Genomic DNA, 15,758 nt, shown 5'->3' on the forward strand with positions numbered 1-15,758 from the left:
GGAAACAAAAATCAAATCAGCAGAGAGAGGAAAGAGGTTTGGTGTGATTCAGTGTGGAAAAGAGCGACATGTTCTTCCAAAGCTGTAATGAAAGATTTCTGTCAGGGGTCACCTTTTATGCTCTGACATCTTTGAACATTTTCTCTGCTAGGCAACAGTGCTATCAAAACCTATGAATCAACAACAACGTCTCTCACAAAACAACTCTACCGTCCGTCCCCATTGCTCTCATTATGGGATCATGATTACAGCACAAACAATGTCCTGGATTTTAACGAGGAGCTGTGAAAATAACAATGTTTTCTCGCTTGACTCCTGCGTATGCATTGGATGTGTTCGGAGGGTTAACAGAGTTAAAAAAGACCCTGATGAGACTTTTTATTGTGCTCCAGCTGCTGCACTGTATGAAATAACCTCTCAGTGGATTTGAGGCTTTTCTTTGGAAATGGCCAAAACTGCACAACCCTGCATTACTCGCAGCGAACTGATGATTATGCAAAAAATAAATCTCATGATTACAAAAAAATTGCCACTTACTGGAGGGCCCCGCTGCCAGGATAACAAAGTTTTTTTTGATCAGAACTTTTGTTCAGGTTTCAGCACTGACCTGCTGCGCTCTTATCTGCAGTCCTGCAGCGGTTCTGTGTGTTTTCATTTTCTCTCCTGCCCCGCGGTTCCCAAATTATTTTCGCCATCGGCAACTTTTATGCCATAACGAGGAGATTTGTATGGAGTCTGGGTGAATTACATGCTTTTAAAGAAAATTGTTAAACAGCCTTGGGCACATAATTACTTAAGGAAAAAAAAAGACTGTATTTTCTTAAAAAGCTCAGAGCTCAGCTGTGACCATGTGGTCAACAGTGTGCATGAGCACAATAGCCGGCCCAATCCCTTTTACAAAAACCAATTTGATTCCCTTTGTGCCTATTGTGTCTGCTGAGAAATAAATAGCAACCCTGACAAAAAGCTCACAGACGAGGTGAAATAGTTTTCATACAAACTTCAAATGCATCTTGAACCGCAGGGAGCTGAGCCTGCAGGATTCATTATTTCTCAACATCGGGACGGAGATGGATATTCAAAAAAGGCATACTCACTTGAAGGTTTGTTTTCACAATAACACTTCATTTTATAAATATGAAGAGCTAAAAAAAAGGCTCATAATTGCTTTCTACAAAGGAAAGCATTTACCAAGTCATTTAACAAATGTCCTCTCTAAGGAGGATGAAACAGTTTTTAAAAAACAAATTAAGAGCCAACTGTGAGTTTTTTTGTCTGTTTATATTAGAGCTTTAGTTATTCTAATAATTATTGATATTTGAGAGTTAGAAACTGTGAGAACAATACATTGGCAGATGTTCATTCTTCCACAAGAAGACAGTTTGTGAATCTCTTTTTTGAAAAAGACACATTCTGAGTGACACTGTGATTTTGGTTCTAATTTTCAGTTATCAGTTAAATTAAAACAAGGTTTGGCTGGAGAAAACTAAATAAAAATAGACACAGGTCATAATAATGTAATTTTTCTCAGGTTTAGTTAGACACTTGGAATAATTTGATTAAGCATAACTATTTGTATTCTATTGCTTAATTTAGAACAGGAACTATATTTTATAGTACAACTTGCCCGTAATATAAGTGAGTGATTGTATTGGTGGAGTGATATGAGGTGAAACCTTGATGTGATGTCTCACATTATCGGTCAGTGTTGAGTTCTCCAACTGTTGAGGCGGACATTAAAGTATCCACAGCCTGAAACTAATTTAATGAAGTCAAGTTTATAGTCGACACTAAGAGCAACCAGCTCACTAAATACACTAAAAACCTTTTTCAGAGGTCTCTTAGATTTTGTAGCATTAAAGGTCAAGTGTGTCAGATTCAGAGGACTCTATTTACAGAATATGGCAGAAATTATTTTTCATATATAGGCGAGTGGGTTGCAACTACACTATAAAGTCCTACACGCCCCCATGTTAAAATATCATTATTTAGTTGTTTAAATGAATTATATGCATAATTCAGTAGGTTAAGATGGCGCTGTCAGAGATGGCCTGCCTCAGCTCCACCCACATTCTCCACCTTTTCCCATTTTTGGATTGCCAGGAGCCAGCAGGGTCACTGCCAAGATGGCAACTGCCAGAAGCACCACACTGTAGGGCTTCACGAGCGAAGAGCGGAATCAGACGTAACAGTGATCAAAGATCATACGCCATCATCTGTAGTCGACGGACTGGATGAGAGTTTGGTGAGGGAATGTAGTCAGTAGATCTTCATGAGAACAGAAGTATGTCTCTGAGCATCTGTCTGGACAAAACAAGAGGCTTAATCTCTTCCTCAGTCGCCCTCACACACACTCAAACACACATACACACATAGTTAGGATATTCCCCCAGACAGCCACTGTTACAGAAGGACTCTCTTTGCTTGGAATTGTCTTTTTACTGCTCCATTTTGTCTGGGACAACAATTCTTCAGCCTGCACTATTTATCATCATGGCTTTTTGTAAGGATGCATGGAGGACTAAGCTTCAGCCGTACGACAGAAACATTGTCTGCTCATATTTCAACCTCCTGCTGGATGGATCGTACAGTCCCCTCCAAAAGTATTGGAACAGTGAGGCCAATTCCTTTATTGTTGCTGTAGCCTGAAATCATTTGGGTTTGACATCAAAAGATGAATATGAGACGAAAGATCAACATTTCAGCTTTTATTTCCAGGTATTTGCATCTTGATCTGATACACAATGTAGAAGATAGCAACTTTTGATTGAACCCACCCATTTTTCATGTGAGCAAAGGTATTGGAACATGTGACTGACAGGTGTGTTTTGTTGCCCAGGAGCCTCCTGTTACATTGATAATTCAAACAATAAGTAGCACTGAATGTCTACACTGGGATTCAGATTTGGGTTTTGCCTGTGCATTTATAGTTAGAGGTGTAACATGAAAACTAGAGGGCTGTCTATGGGTGAAAAACAATTGTGAAGATGAGAGAAGATATAAAGTCAATCGGAGCCATTGCACAAACACTGGCCATACAACCATTTGGAATGTCCTAAAGAAGAAAGAAACCACTGGTGAACTAAGTACCAGACATCGAACAGGTAGACTGAGGAAAACAGCAGCAGTGGACGACAGAAACAGTGTGAGAGCTCTAAAGAAAGACCCTAAAACCGGGGTTCCCAACCCGCGGACCGGGGTCCGGATCCGGACCGGATCGCCATATCATCCGGACCCGAGATTAATTGTAGAATTTTTTTTTTTTTTTTTGACAGGCGAGTCTATTTCATGCCGTAACATTACTTTTCCCTATCCAAGCACTGCACTGAGCAAGCATTGGAAGGTACCAACCAATCGTGTGAGAGTCATACTACCCATGTGATTCTATCTAGCCAATGAAATCGCCACCTTGAATTCAGAGCGAGGTGCTACGAGTGAGTCTCTGTACGACGACAAAACTGGCCCGCCATCAATTATATCTGGCCCGCTAGATGACGTTGATTTATTTTAATATATTTTTATATATATATATATATATATATATATATATTTAAATATATCTTTTAAGTTTAACAATTATGTTTTAAGGCCGTAAAACCCCTAACCACACACTTTTATACACCTTATTACACGCATTTTGTACAGTACTCCCTTAATTAATCAGGACGCAGAACACACATGCGGTTCTCACTCAGCCAATCAGGACGCAGAACCCCCCCCCCCCCCCCCCGCGCGCGCGCATGGTCATGGACCGCGATGGAATTGTCAGGAAAAAAATTGGCCCGCGTCCAAACTTAGTTGCCGAACCCTGCCCTAAAACAAGTGTTAGTGACATCAGCAACAACCTCCAGAGGGCAAGAGTGAAGGTATCACAATCTACTATTCACAGAAGACTTCATGAACAAAAGTACAGAGGCTACACCAGAAAATGCCAACCATTGGAACCAGACTGGAATTTGCCAAAAAGTACAGGGACAAGCCTCAAAAACTCTGGGACAAAGTTTTATGGACTAATGAGACAAAGATGAACATGCTCAGAAAGAAAACACTCCTTAGGATCCCAGGATTTTTTCACTATCACAGTAATCTAGTGGTCTTGTCTGTACATCTATTGCAAACAGGAACCACTAAGGTAGGGGGAATAGTTGTATCCCTCAGCAAGAAAAGCAGGGGTGAAAAAAATCAATGAATATTAACTTTTGTTTTTTTGTATGCTGACAGCCTGAGGCGGGGGTATCTCATTCTGTGAGCAAGTCCACAGTGTCAGATTTAAACACACCTGCATTACCTGGATAATTTTATACCCCAAGACCTTTGACCTGGTAATATAGGTATACATGGAGTTCTTGTTATCTTGATTCTGCCCACAGTGATTCAATCTTGGTATGGAAATTGGCTAGATAGAGCTGGCAAACTTGTCAACAAATACGCTGTTAAGGGAAGTAATGTAGGATACTCTCAGGGGACCGCTACAAGGTGCAAAGCAAAGATGGTGTAATGGATGCAGACAGCCAAAGGCTGCTTTAGTTTCATTGCTTTGTTGAAAGCCTGACTGTGTTTCAATAGAACCAGTTGTCATCTAAAAGTTTAGACCTCTCACAAAAAGCCCATATTTAAAGCTGCGAGGGGCATCACTTCCTATCCAAAACTATTGAATGGGCGGTCGCTAAACAACTCTCAGAATTCTTCTCACTGAATAATCTTTTTGATCCAAATTAATCTGGTTTCAAGAGTGGTCACTCAAATGAAACTTCTGTTGTCTGTGACAGAAGCCTTAAAATAAGCAAGAGCACAGTCCTCTGTCTTCATTCTGCTTGAATTATCAGCTACCTTTGACACAGTTAACCATCGCATCCTCCTCTCTATCCTTTCAGACATGGGCATCTCTGGTTCAGCTATTCCTTGGTTTGAGTCGTCACAGGGCGTTCTAGCTTGGACAGTTGTCCACCTCTCATCACCTCACCACAGGGGTGTCACAGGGCTCGGTGCTGGGGCCCCTTCCATTTGCTATCTACACCACCTCCCTGAATCTGATTATCGGCTCACATGGCTTTTCCTATCACTGCTATGCAGATGACACCCAGCTCTATCTTTCATTTCCTCCTGATGACACCTCGGTCTCTGCACAGGTCTCATGGATAAAGGCATGAGACCAGCTGAACCTCTCAAAAACTGAACTGCTGTATACCATGACACCAACATCAAAATTGACTCCCTATGTCTTGCCCTCACCAGGGTGGCAAGAAACTTAGGAGTTATCATTGAACTAACCATCTCCAATCATGTCGCCTCAGTTGCCCGGTCATGCCACTTTGCACTTTACAACGTCAGAAAAATCAGACCTTCCTTAACTCAACATGCCACTCAACTCCTGACACGAGCTGTGGTCATTTCAAGACTAGATTACTGTAACGTCCTCCAGCCTGCACAGTGAAACCTCTTCAGATGATCCAGAATGCGGCGGCACGCCTGGTCTACAACCAACCCAGAAGGTCACATGTTACCCCACTGCTCATCAAGCTCCACTGGCTACCTGTTGCAGCCTGCATTAAATTCAAATCACTAATACTCACCTACAAAGTTATCTCCGGTACTGCACCTACCTACTTAAACGCCCTTATACAGGCATATGTTACCTCACATCCGTTGCACTCATTCAGTGAGCAACGCCTGACTCTGCCATCCATTCACTCAAGGCAATCCAGACTCTTCTCATCTGTTGTTCCCCGTTGGTGAAACGTCCTACTAGATCCTACCAGATCAGGGGCATCTCTCTCTACCTTTAAAAACCACCTGAAGACCTCTAGCTCTTCAGAGAGGACCTCCTCTCCAACACTGCCAACAACTGGACATGATAAATCTACCCCTTTATGAATTGTCACAGCACTTACTGCTGCACTAACACTTTATTATCACACTGTACCATGACTGTTTCCCTTCTCTGTGAGTCGCCTTGGATAAAATTGTCAGTTAAATGACTAATGTAATGCAATGCAACATGGGATTCATTGTAGAGGTGGAGATAATGATGCACAGTATCTGACTCTTTGTGGTAGCATTCTAGGTCCTGCGCTCGGTTAGACACACAAAGAATGACAGGAGTAGTTTTAAAGAAAGAAAAAAGAGAGCTTGAGAGAGAGGTTCATATCCTGGCTACTGTCACACCTCCACACATCTGATCTGATCTCAGCATAAAGATTGATTGTCACATTGACAGATCTGGAAAGTTTAAAAAGTCAATGTTTGATGGGCAGCTTGAGATGGCAGGAGGAGGCAGAGGCAGTACCTCCACACAGAGGTCACATGTTGGCATGTTTCAAACCTGATTTTCTCAACCTTTTCTAGAAAACCTCATTATCCTATTTTGGTGTCTTCCACAAGCTCACCCTCGGTGCTCCTCTCCTTTCTGTCTTTCTTCCTTCACACAGGGGCCTGATATCCTTGAATTCTAGTGACACCTACTACCTGGAGCCAATCAGTGGTGTGGATCCTCTCCACCATTCACTGCTGAGTGCAGAAGAACTGACACTTAAAGGGGGAAACTGCGGCCACGGCCATCACACCATACAGTCCAACCACATCTCCAGCCTGCTCAGATCATTTCATTCAAGGGTGAGTCTCCCACACAGCTTTCAAATTCACTGTCACGCTTTGTCAGCATTAGTTTTCTTTTCCTTATATAAAGATAAGTAGTGTGACAACACACAATTTTGTCTTCAACATTAAAGAAGCAGTTTTGTGAAATACACTTGTTTACTGTCTCGCCTAAATACAGATGAGAAGATCAATAACAATTTCATCCCTGTGTGCCCAAAGACAAACAAGTGAATTTCCCAAAATATCGATCTGTTCTAAAAACATTAGAAACATTATTACTAGTGCAAAACCACAGCAACAAACCCAAAGTGTGTCCGTATAGGTGGACCAGGGTTCATTTGATAATTGCAATCAATCAGGGTTTCACATGAGACGATGATGAGGGCAGGTCATAGAGCTGATGCCTCGAGTTATGTCTGCAGCTCTGGTAACAACCTTGAGAAGTTTATGTGGGGTGAGTCTGTTTTGATGGGTTCTGTCACTGTATGTCATCGTATGATGGCTTCATAGGGAGCCCAGGGAAGTGTGACTGACAAACAATTACTCTCTGCAGCAACAACCAACTCCTCGTTTCTGATCATTTCTTGACATTTGAAGAAAACTTCAACATGGATTCAACTCCAAAGCCCAAACATTCACCACCGGACACCTTCAACACTCGAGCTTCAAATCTAAAGCCACTGGAACAGTTTGAACAAATTAGACATTTTGGATCGTTATTGTCAGTTATTAGGCTCCATTGTTGAAATTTCGGAGACAGCATCCCATTGTACCCATGACCTGTTTTTGGTCTTTGGTTTTTATGAAATCAAATTTTCATCTTATTAATTTGTATTTTTGTGTTTTGTTTGTGGACTGAAAAATTAATTATACAAAGGAACCTGGGCACACAGCCAGTACACATTTCTACAGTTACTCTGTGTAAGTGGCTGAACAGAGGCACTGTTAGTGTGATTTAAAGGATAATGGTATATGCTAAAATACAGTGTCTATTTTAAGTTTGTTAGCATCAGTTAATATTAACCACTGTCAGCTACTGGTTATTCAATACCAAACCATAAAAGCCATAAAAACTTGAGAATATGGAATTAAACAAGAATTGAACAGAAACTTAGTAAGAAGTTTCAGCAGAAACTTCTTACTATCCTTTATTTGTTTCCAACCTTTACAACAAAGCCTGCAAGCCAGTTCAAGTCAAGTCAGCTTCCACCTGAAAGATGAATCAGCACACACTTTGACCCTTTCTGTGTCCTACCTGTGTTTGCTCTGTGTTCCAATCACAGTTGAGCAACCTCAATCAGAACGTCAGTCAACGTCCTTCTTTCCTATACTTAGATTTGCTCGCTCGTCTATTATTTTTATTATTATTACCGGTAATTCGAATAGCCGTCTTAATTTAGCTAGAGCTTAGCTAATCTACATCAATGACTGGCTAGCTAGTCACATGATAACTAATTTTATCCAAATGCTAGTTAGCTAATGTTTTTAAATGCTAGCTAACTAGCTAGCTAATTATTATAATTACATAAGTTTTTAGTTAGCTTGGGTTCTGCTAACATTAGCTTATATTGAATGTGATGACATCACTTTTATCTTTTAACCATCTTCAAAATGTGGGTGTCTTTTTAACATAGATGAGTCTAGCACGTAGCATGTCTAAGTACAAAGGACAAGGTTTCCTGTGGGGGCAGGAACAGGTAGTTAAAGGGGGTTCTTAATAAGGAAGGTAGAGTTCAAGAAGTAGTCACCAAACTCTACCAGAAACTCTACCATGGTAAAACAAGTGGCTCAAATGTTCCTTCCTCATCAGCTGTAGTCCAGCCGTGACACGGTACACGGTTGAACATACCCGGCAGCACAGTGCTCAGTGTCTGCAGGATCACAACTCATCACAGCCTCTCAGCGGGCTCGTCGAGGCCGCCTGATGTTTGTAAGGAAACTGAGTTTCACAGTAGTGCACTGAAAAGGACACAAAGTGGATGTGATTCATTCATCACCTCTAATGTGATGGACTCTGAATCATAATTCTCTTTTAGTTTGGTTTATTACGCGGCGAATTGAAATCACCAGCCACATGGGGACATTTGGCTGTATGTCATATGGAAACACAATATCGGATAGGTGCCGATGCCATTTGAAGGTGCAAAATTACTCTTACGCCACCTGGAAATGGAGAGAATAATGGCTTTAACTCAGCTTTTCAGGTCTGTTAAGGCCGTGGCTATGAGTCAATTTCCTGAGCATTTTATAGAGAAGAAGAACTAAACACAAGTCTAGCTTGCTCATCTGCAGTTATAAATGATAAAAAGTCTCATCTGTGGGCCGTTTTGCCTTCATCTGTCTCCACTGCTGGGACAAAATACTCTTTCTTTGGTTTTTCTTCACACATTTCTCCTCATATATTTATCATTTTCCTATTTAGGTTCTCAATCACTTTAAACTGTTCTAATCTTTCTCTCCTCCACATATGCTAAAGCCCTCTTAGCTCTCCACCAGGCCATCATCCTTTTCTCCTATTTCTTTATCTTCTTCCCTCCTGCACCGTACCCCTTGGCTCTGCCAATTCCCCCCACTGCCACCCATTAATCCTAGGTTGTTATGCAAAAAGCCAGCCACAACAGACTCCAGGCTGAGTCCCAAGGCTTTTGCCACTATTTGCCTCTCAAATAAACAATGCAATGTGTTAATGCATTGGTGTGGATGCGTGCGTCTGTGTGTGCACTCCACAGGCTACCATCGCAGCCCCACAGATCTCCCACCAATCCGCAATATTTGTGTTAAATCCAGACCAAGCCAAGGCAGCAGTGTCCCTGTGCGTAAATCAATGGGTTTTAATTACAGCAGAGCTTTTTTCCTAATGGCTGTAATCAAATATTAGGAAGGTGGAAACTTAATGATGGAGGGATGCAGGGAATGGTAAACACCTGCATGGCCTGCTGGGAAGCTGCTCACACATACTATGAAGCTTTTCCTCCACTGACATCATGACCTACATAACGTGTTTTTAAATTCCATATTTTTATATTCATCATTTCCCACAGAATTGTGTTCTTGTTAGTGCTCAACAGCTGCTGCAGTATGGAGACCACGGTACACTGAGAACCTGAATGTAATGTGGAGCAGATTCCTGCATCAGACAAAGAAAACTGCAGATTAGACATTTTGTTCTGTTGCTCTGCTCTTTGTGTTTCTACATAAAGAGACTTCTTGTAAATATTATTAGTTCTTTTTTCCAAAGAACTGAGATAACCTCACAGAAACGAGTGATTAGATCATAACAGTAAAATGAATACTTGCAGTAATCCAGCATGAACTGAATCAACAGAATAAGTTCTGTTAATGTGTTAGTTGTGTTTCATGCTGTTCACTGTCTGTTTTATTGTATTTTAATTGAATTGAATTTGATTTAATTTTTTATGTCTGCATTTCACACTTTTACGCATACATAAATAGTGCTGCTGCCAGTCATGAATGAAGCAGTTCTATTTGATCTTATATCAGTAATATATATTATATTACTGTGCTAATATACTATTAATGGAACATAATGTAGAAGTTTACTGAAATATGTATCACTGTACATGTATCATTAAACTAGTATCATGTAGTAAAATATATTATATTATAGCATAGCATAGGGTAGCACAGTATATTATACCGTAGCATAGTATAGCATAGCATAGCATAGCATAGAGTAATATAGTATAGTATGGTATAGTATAGTATAACATAACATAGAGTAATATAGTATAGTATGGTATAGTATAGTATAACATTGCATAGCATAGAGTAATATATATTATATTACTCTATGCTATGCAATGACGCACAGGTCGGAACACTAATTTTCCACGTACGTGCGTGCGTGCGTGCGCTGTAACCTGTGGAAAATAAAAGTGTCCTGTGTCCCTCTTGTAACGGACAACATGAACAAATGTGTTTCATTAAATGAAGAAAACAAAACCAAACAAGGTCGGCTCAAATATCAAATATGAATGTGAATGCACATCAGCGGCAGATCTGCGCTGCTGTATACATTACATTACGGCAGGTTGCTAGGGCAGGTTGCCTGTTTCACGACAGACGCAGTGGGTGTAATAACAGCACATAGAAGCAAATTAATCTTTTAAATTAAATTAAATGCATTTCTAAAGTGAAATAACGTTTATTTTTAAAGCATGGTCATGGCCCGCGATGGAATTGTCAGAAAAAAAATTGGCCCGGGTCCAAACTTATTTGCCGACCCCTGGCGTAGAGTAATATAGTATAGTATAGTATAGTATAGTATAGTATAGTATAGTATAGTATAGTATAGTATAGTATAACAGATAGGACTGATGTCCAGACATAATCATGTCCTTCTTGTTGTCCCTTCAGGTTAAGAGGAACACCTGGGGTACGACCAAGTACATGGAGCTGTACATAGTGGCTGACAACACACTGGTAAGCTGACAGGAACTCTCAACCAGCACCATCCATTCCTCAGAACCATTCCCCTGCAGTGAACACCACATCTGTCCACTGACGTCAGACAGCCATCAGGACAGACACAGGGTCCACAACTTAAACAATTATCTCATTGCCGCTAATGGAGCTCTGTCATTCTGAGAGCTTGGAGCTGACACGGCGAAGCCAAAAGCATGTGCAGACCAGGCGGAAAGACTCGTCTGCTTAATGAGGGAGTGTGTTTAGGTGGAATATAAAGGTGGATCGACACTAAGCTCCAGTGATGAGACGCTATGTCTTCATAAAAGTCCCTTTAGGGTTCTGTCTGCTACATTAACGCCATGGTAACAGCGCATGGTGGCCAATAAGAGTGTGGTGGTCTTCTTGTGTAATTGGTATAATTATGATGATGGACTGGGGTAGAAGTGTTGAGCAGGACCCGTTATTTATTTTTCTGACCACTGACCTCGTCCACGCTGCTAATACTTCACATCTTCTCTGGCTCTGTCCTGCAGTTCAGACGGCAGAATAAGGACTACGAAAAGACCAGAACCAGGATAATGGAAATTGCCAATTACGTGGATAAGGTAAAGCTGACGGGTTCAGTTCTCCAGAGAACAAACAGCTCCATTCACAAACTAATAGATGTTGTTGCACAGTCATGGCATATCTGGATGTCACCTGATACTAATCTACTCTGAGGTTTGTTGTGTTTGATGTCACAAATAAATAATGAGTGATTGAAAAGTGTACACAAATATCTGCTGTCCAATGAGGCCTCATCACGCTTTAATCAATAGTGTCCTTCAGCAGCCCTTAAGGGGAGACTGGAGAGAAATTGCCTTATGTGACCAGACTGTGTTATTCGAGCTTATGACAAGACAAACCTGTGTGTGTGTGTGTAGTTCTATAGGGCTCTGAACATCCGTGTGCCTCTGATCGGCCTGGAGGTTTGGACGGACAGGGACCAGTGTATCGTCACCGAGGAGCCAAATGCCACCCTGTGGTCCTTCCTCCAGTGGAGGCAGAAGCTGAAGTCCCGCAAGAAACACGACAACGCCCAGCTGCTGACGTAAGCGATGCACACACAATTCCACCCAAAGACATACAGACCGATGTATGCAAGCAGCACAGTAGCTCATGAGTCCTGAGGATCTGTTCAGCCACAGTTCTGCTGTGAATGTAGAAGCAGTTTTGCAGCCCAAACACACACACACTAAGTTGTAAGAAAATACTTCACTTTCATACCTAGAGTTTAGTTTCCTGGGTCCAGACCTCCAAATCCGCCTCCGGCGAGTCGACTGGAGTGTAACGAGTTGATAAGTCTGATATCAGGAGAGTAGTTTGGTCCATTTGGTCCAAATCAAAGACACAGTTGCTTTTTAGTTCAGGTCACACCTTTTCAGATGGTCTCGGTCTGCTTATTTAGAGTTCAAGTGAAGTGTTCACAGCAGCCTGCATGAACCCAACCCAACAGGCAAACTCACCAGAACTTTGTACCAGTGAAAGTTTCTCAAAAAGACACATGGGGTTCAGTTCCATGGTTTCCTTACAGACCGCTTTGTTCATAAAACTATTATTTATACTGTTTATTACATTAAGATCCTTTCAGACACAGCACCGTTCATGCTGCGCTCTGCTGGCTTCAGCACACAGCAGTGAAGGACGGGAATGTTTAAAAGAAATTTCACCAGGTCTGTGGAGCTGCTGGCTGTACTACATACACCTACAAGCTACCTGCGAAAACACACCTGATCTAACTGACTTGGTTAGAAAGACGTTTAGATGTCGGGTCTTTTATCCCAAGGCCGTGATACAAACGTAAACTCATATTGTACAGTTCAGGACATTCATTTTTTTCCTCCGTTTCACCCGTTATGTCTGGCTTGCTGCCTGGTTTCTATCACTTGCTTGCTGGTCATTACATGATATTACATTTCTTTAGCTGACACTTTATTCAAAGGGATTTACAGTAAGTGTATTCAACCATGTGGATAAAACCCAGAACAATTTGAGAGTCATGCATCAGCTTCATCAGATACACTGAACCGCTACATAGATAAGACAGACTTTACTGATCCCACACCGGGGAAATTCACTTCATATACACAAGTTGATAATAAATGATTCACAAGTGAGAAATCTATAGAAAAAGTCATGAAGTCGTGCTGGTGTTGAAGAGTGTGCCAGCTGTTGGAATCAAGGACCTGTGGTAGACTCCTTCTTACATGGTGGAGTAGCAGTCTGTTGCTGAAGGAGCTGTTTAAGACCTCCACAGTCTCATGAGGAGGTGAGAGGAGTTGTTCATGATGGAGGTCAGCTTTGCTAACATCCTCCGTCCAGCGAATCCACAGTGAATTCATTCAGCCACGTCTCTGTGAGGAACACCATGCAACACTCTCCATACTGTAGCCTGGTTAGCACCGTTAGCTCCTTCATTTTATTGGGCAGAGATTTTACATCCCCCGTGTTAACAGACGGTATGGATGGTTTGTACCACCTTTTCTGCTCCTGGTGCTTCCAGCTCTGCATCCTCTGTTTTTTTTTTTGTTTTTTTTGAATGGGTCACATGATGTATTCATGAAGCCATGAAGGAAAAAAAAAAAAAATCTCCACAGTTCAAAGTAACCCCTCCCCCAAAAAATGGCTGGAGATTGGTGTAGAAAAAACACAGAGAAGTTACTGTCACTGGCTGCAAACTAGACGGCGCCATGGCAACGTGCTACATATAGAGATGAGCTCAGTGTTGCGGGATGCTGACTGGCAGTTCCACAGGCCCGCTGTGACAAGGTGTTAGCTGTGCGTGGACGGGTGGAGGCAGATAAGATAAGAGAGGTAGCAGCGATGTCATGAGCAGGTGCGTGGAGGTTAATATCTGCGAGCAGAGCGACGTACAGGAACGGAAACACAAACAAACACAGCAGATAAGAAGAATCAGGTGTTAGACAAAGTGAAGACGAGCCCTGAAAAAGTTCATCCATCGTCTCACTCGTCCTCGTCTTCATATGAAGAGGCTGCTGCTCCAAACAAGCAGTTACATTTTTGTCTGTCAAATATTTAATTGAAAAAAAAAATGAGTGTACACAAAAATGCACAGGCCATGGAGGTTTGTTGTTGCATTGCATCTTCCTATGATGTGTGTAGGAAAAATATGTATCACAGTATGTTTGATTTTGGGTATGACAAGCAACAAAGACTGACATGTGCTATAACCACTGAGCTGGGATCTACAGTATGTCTGAGTTTTTAAAAGATATGTATATCTCAGTGCTGTCACCTCTGGATGTGACACCACAGAAAGAAGAGCCAAGCTGGGTCAAGAATAACAACAATAATTATACATTCATACATGTATAACAGGAGAAATAACTACAATCGATACGTGACGCAGTGTCATTTCAGTGAACTTTGATGTTCCTCTCACAAAAGCTCGTCGTGATCATCTGATACCGCCAAAAATGCAACAGAAACTAAATGAAGATGGAGTTGTCAGGTTTGTTTGCAGTGTCCTCCTGCAGGACAGAGGAGCAGAGTCAGAGATGAACCGAGAGACAGGGAGAAATGTTAGACAGAGTTTCCTGCACAGCCAAATTCTTCATTCTGGAAGCAGCGGTGAAGTCCCATCTCTTCACACACCGACAGCTTTTTAAGAAAAACTGTGCACTCTGGGAATTTTTGCAGCCTGCATAAACAGAAGTCACAAAAATGCATAATCTAAACTAAAAAAAAAAAAAAAAAGGAGCCTTACTGACTTTATGACAGCTGCTCAGACTCACAACCACCTGCTACTGCAAAGTGTGCTGTGGCAGGGTCAGCCACAACCTTATGTGACATCACTCCAAACTATTTGGTCTAAGTTCTTAAAAGATAGAAAACCATATGTCTTCTTTTCAAATTTGCATGAATCTCTAATTATAAATTCAACATGAAATTGTTGCTCTTTAACACGCGATGCAGTCTGAGTATACAGCCGCGTCGTGGCTCAACAGATCCAGTGTCGACACTGATGAGGGACTGCAGCTGTGGCTCCAGCTGCCGACGCCAGCCGCTCAACTGCTCACGCTTCACGTTCTTATCTGAGTCCGTAAACTGTATTGTGCACTTCAAGTCGGTCTTCTTGTGACTCTGTGGTCGGGGTAATCAAGGTGAACAGAAAGACATAAGCCCTGCCTCTGCCTCTATTACCATTACAAATGCTGTTACATAAGTTAATCCCAACTTATATATGAGTTAATAAGACTGAGTTTAGTCTGAACTGTGAGAAGAATGCATGTATGATAAACCTCAGGATAGGGAAAAGTTCAGACTGTCAGAGCAGTCCACAGAACATCCGAACATCTGAAGCTGTAAACGTGTCTCTACACAGGAGGACCAGCACAAATTACAACACTCAGGATCATTCTGTGAACACATTATTTAGAATATTTTTACCCCTTACCTCAGAGTCATCATTGACAAAAATCATAATTTAGCCTCGCAGCACATGGTGGTTAAAACACTGAAGTCACACAATAACACAAACACATGATGACTTTTACATAATGTAAGTCTATTACAAACTCAGAATAATACAATTACAGGATGGCATGTGTCTTCTTAGAACTGCAGGACAAGAGACCCCGATGACTAACCTCAGCCTCCTTTTATTCCTCTCTCTCTCTCTCTCTCTCTCTCTCTCTCTATCTCTCTATCTCTCTCTCTTTCTCTGTCCTTAC

The 15,758-nt window shown here is 41.6% G+C and overlaps 1 protein-coding gene across 1 annotated transcript in view; it reads left to right on the forward strand.

Moving 5' to 3' along the window:
* Positions 1-15,758, forward strand: part of adam19a (ADAM metallopeptidase domain 19a) — a 191,412-nt gene that overhangs the window by 131,145 nt on the left and 44,509 nt on the right. Inside the window, exons 6-9 of the mRNA XM_019255667.2 lie at positions 6,429-6,612; positions 10,975-11,040; positions 11,559-11,630; positions 11,949-12,115. Of these exons, the coding sequence (XP_019111212.2) occupies positions 6,429-6,612; positions 10,975-11,040; positions 11,559-11,630; positions 11,949-12,115 (489 nt within the window). The remainder of the gene's footprint in view (positions 1-6,428; positions 6,613-10,974; positions 11,041-11,558; positions 11,631-11,948; positions 12,116-15,758) is intronic.

The sequence above is a fragment of the Larimichthys crocea genome, chromosome XIV (genome assembly GCF_000972845.2).
Source record: "Larimichthys crocea isolate SSNF chromosome XIV, L_crocea_2.0, whole genome shotgun sequence".
NCBI classification, from domain to species: Eukaryota; Metazoa; Chordata; class Actinopteri; family Sciaenidae; genus Larimichthys; species Larimichthys crocea.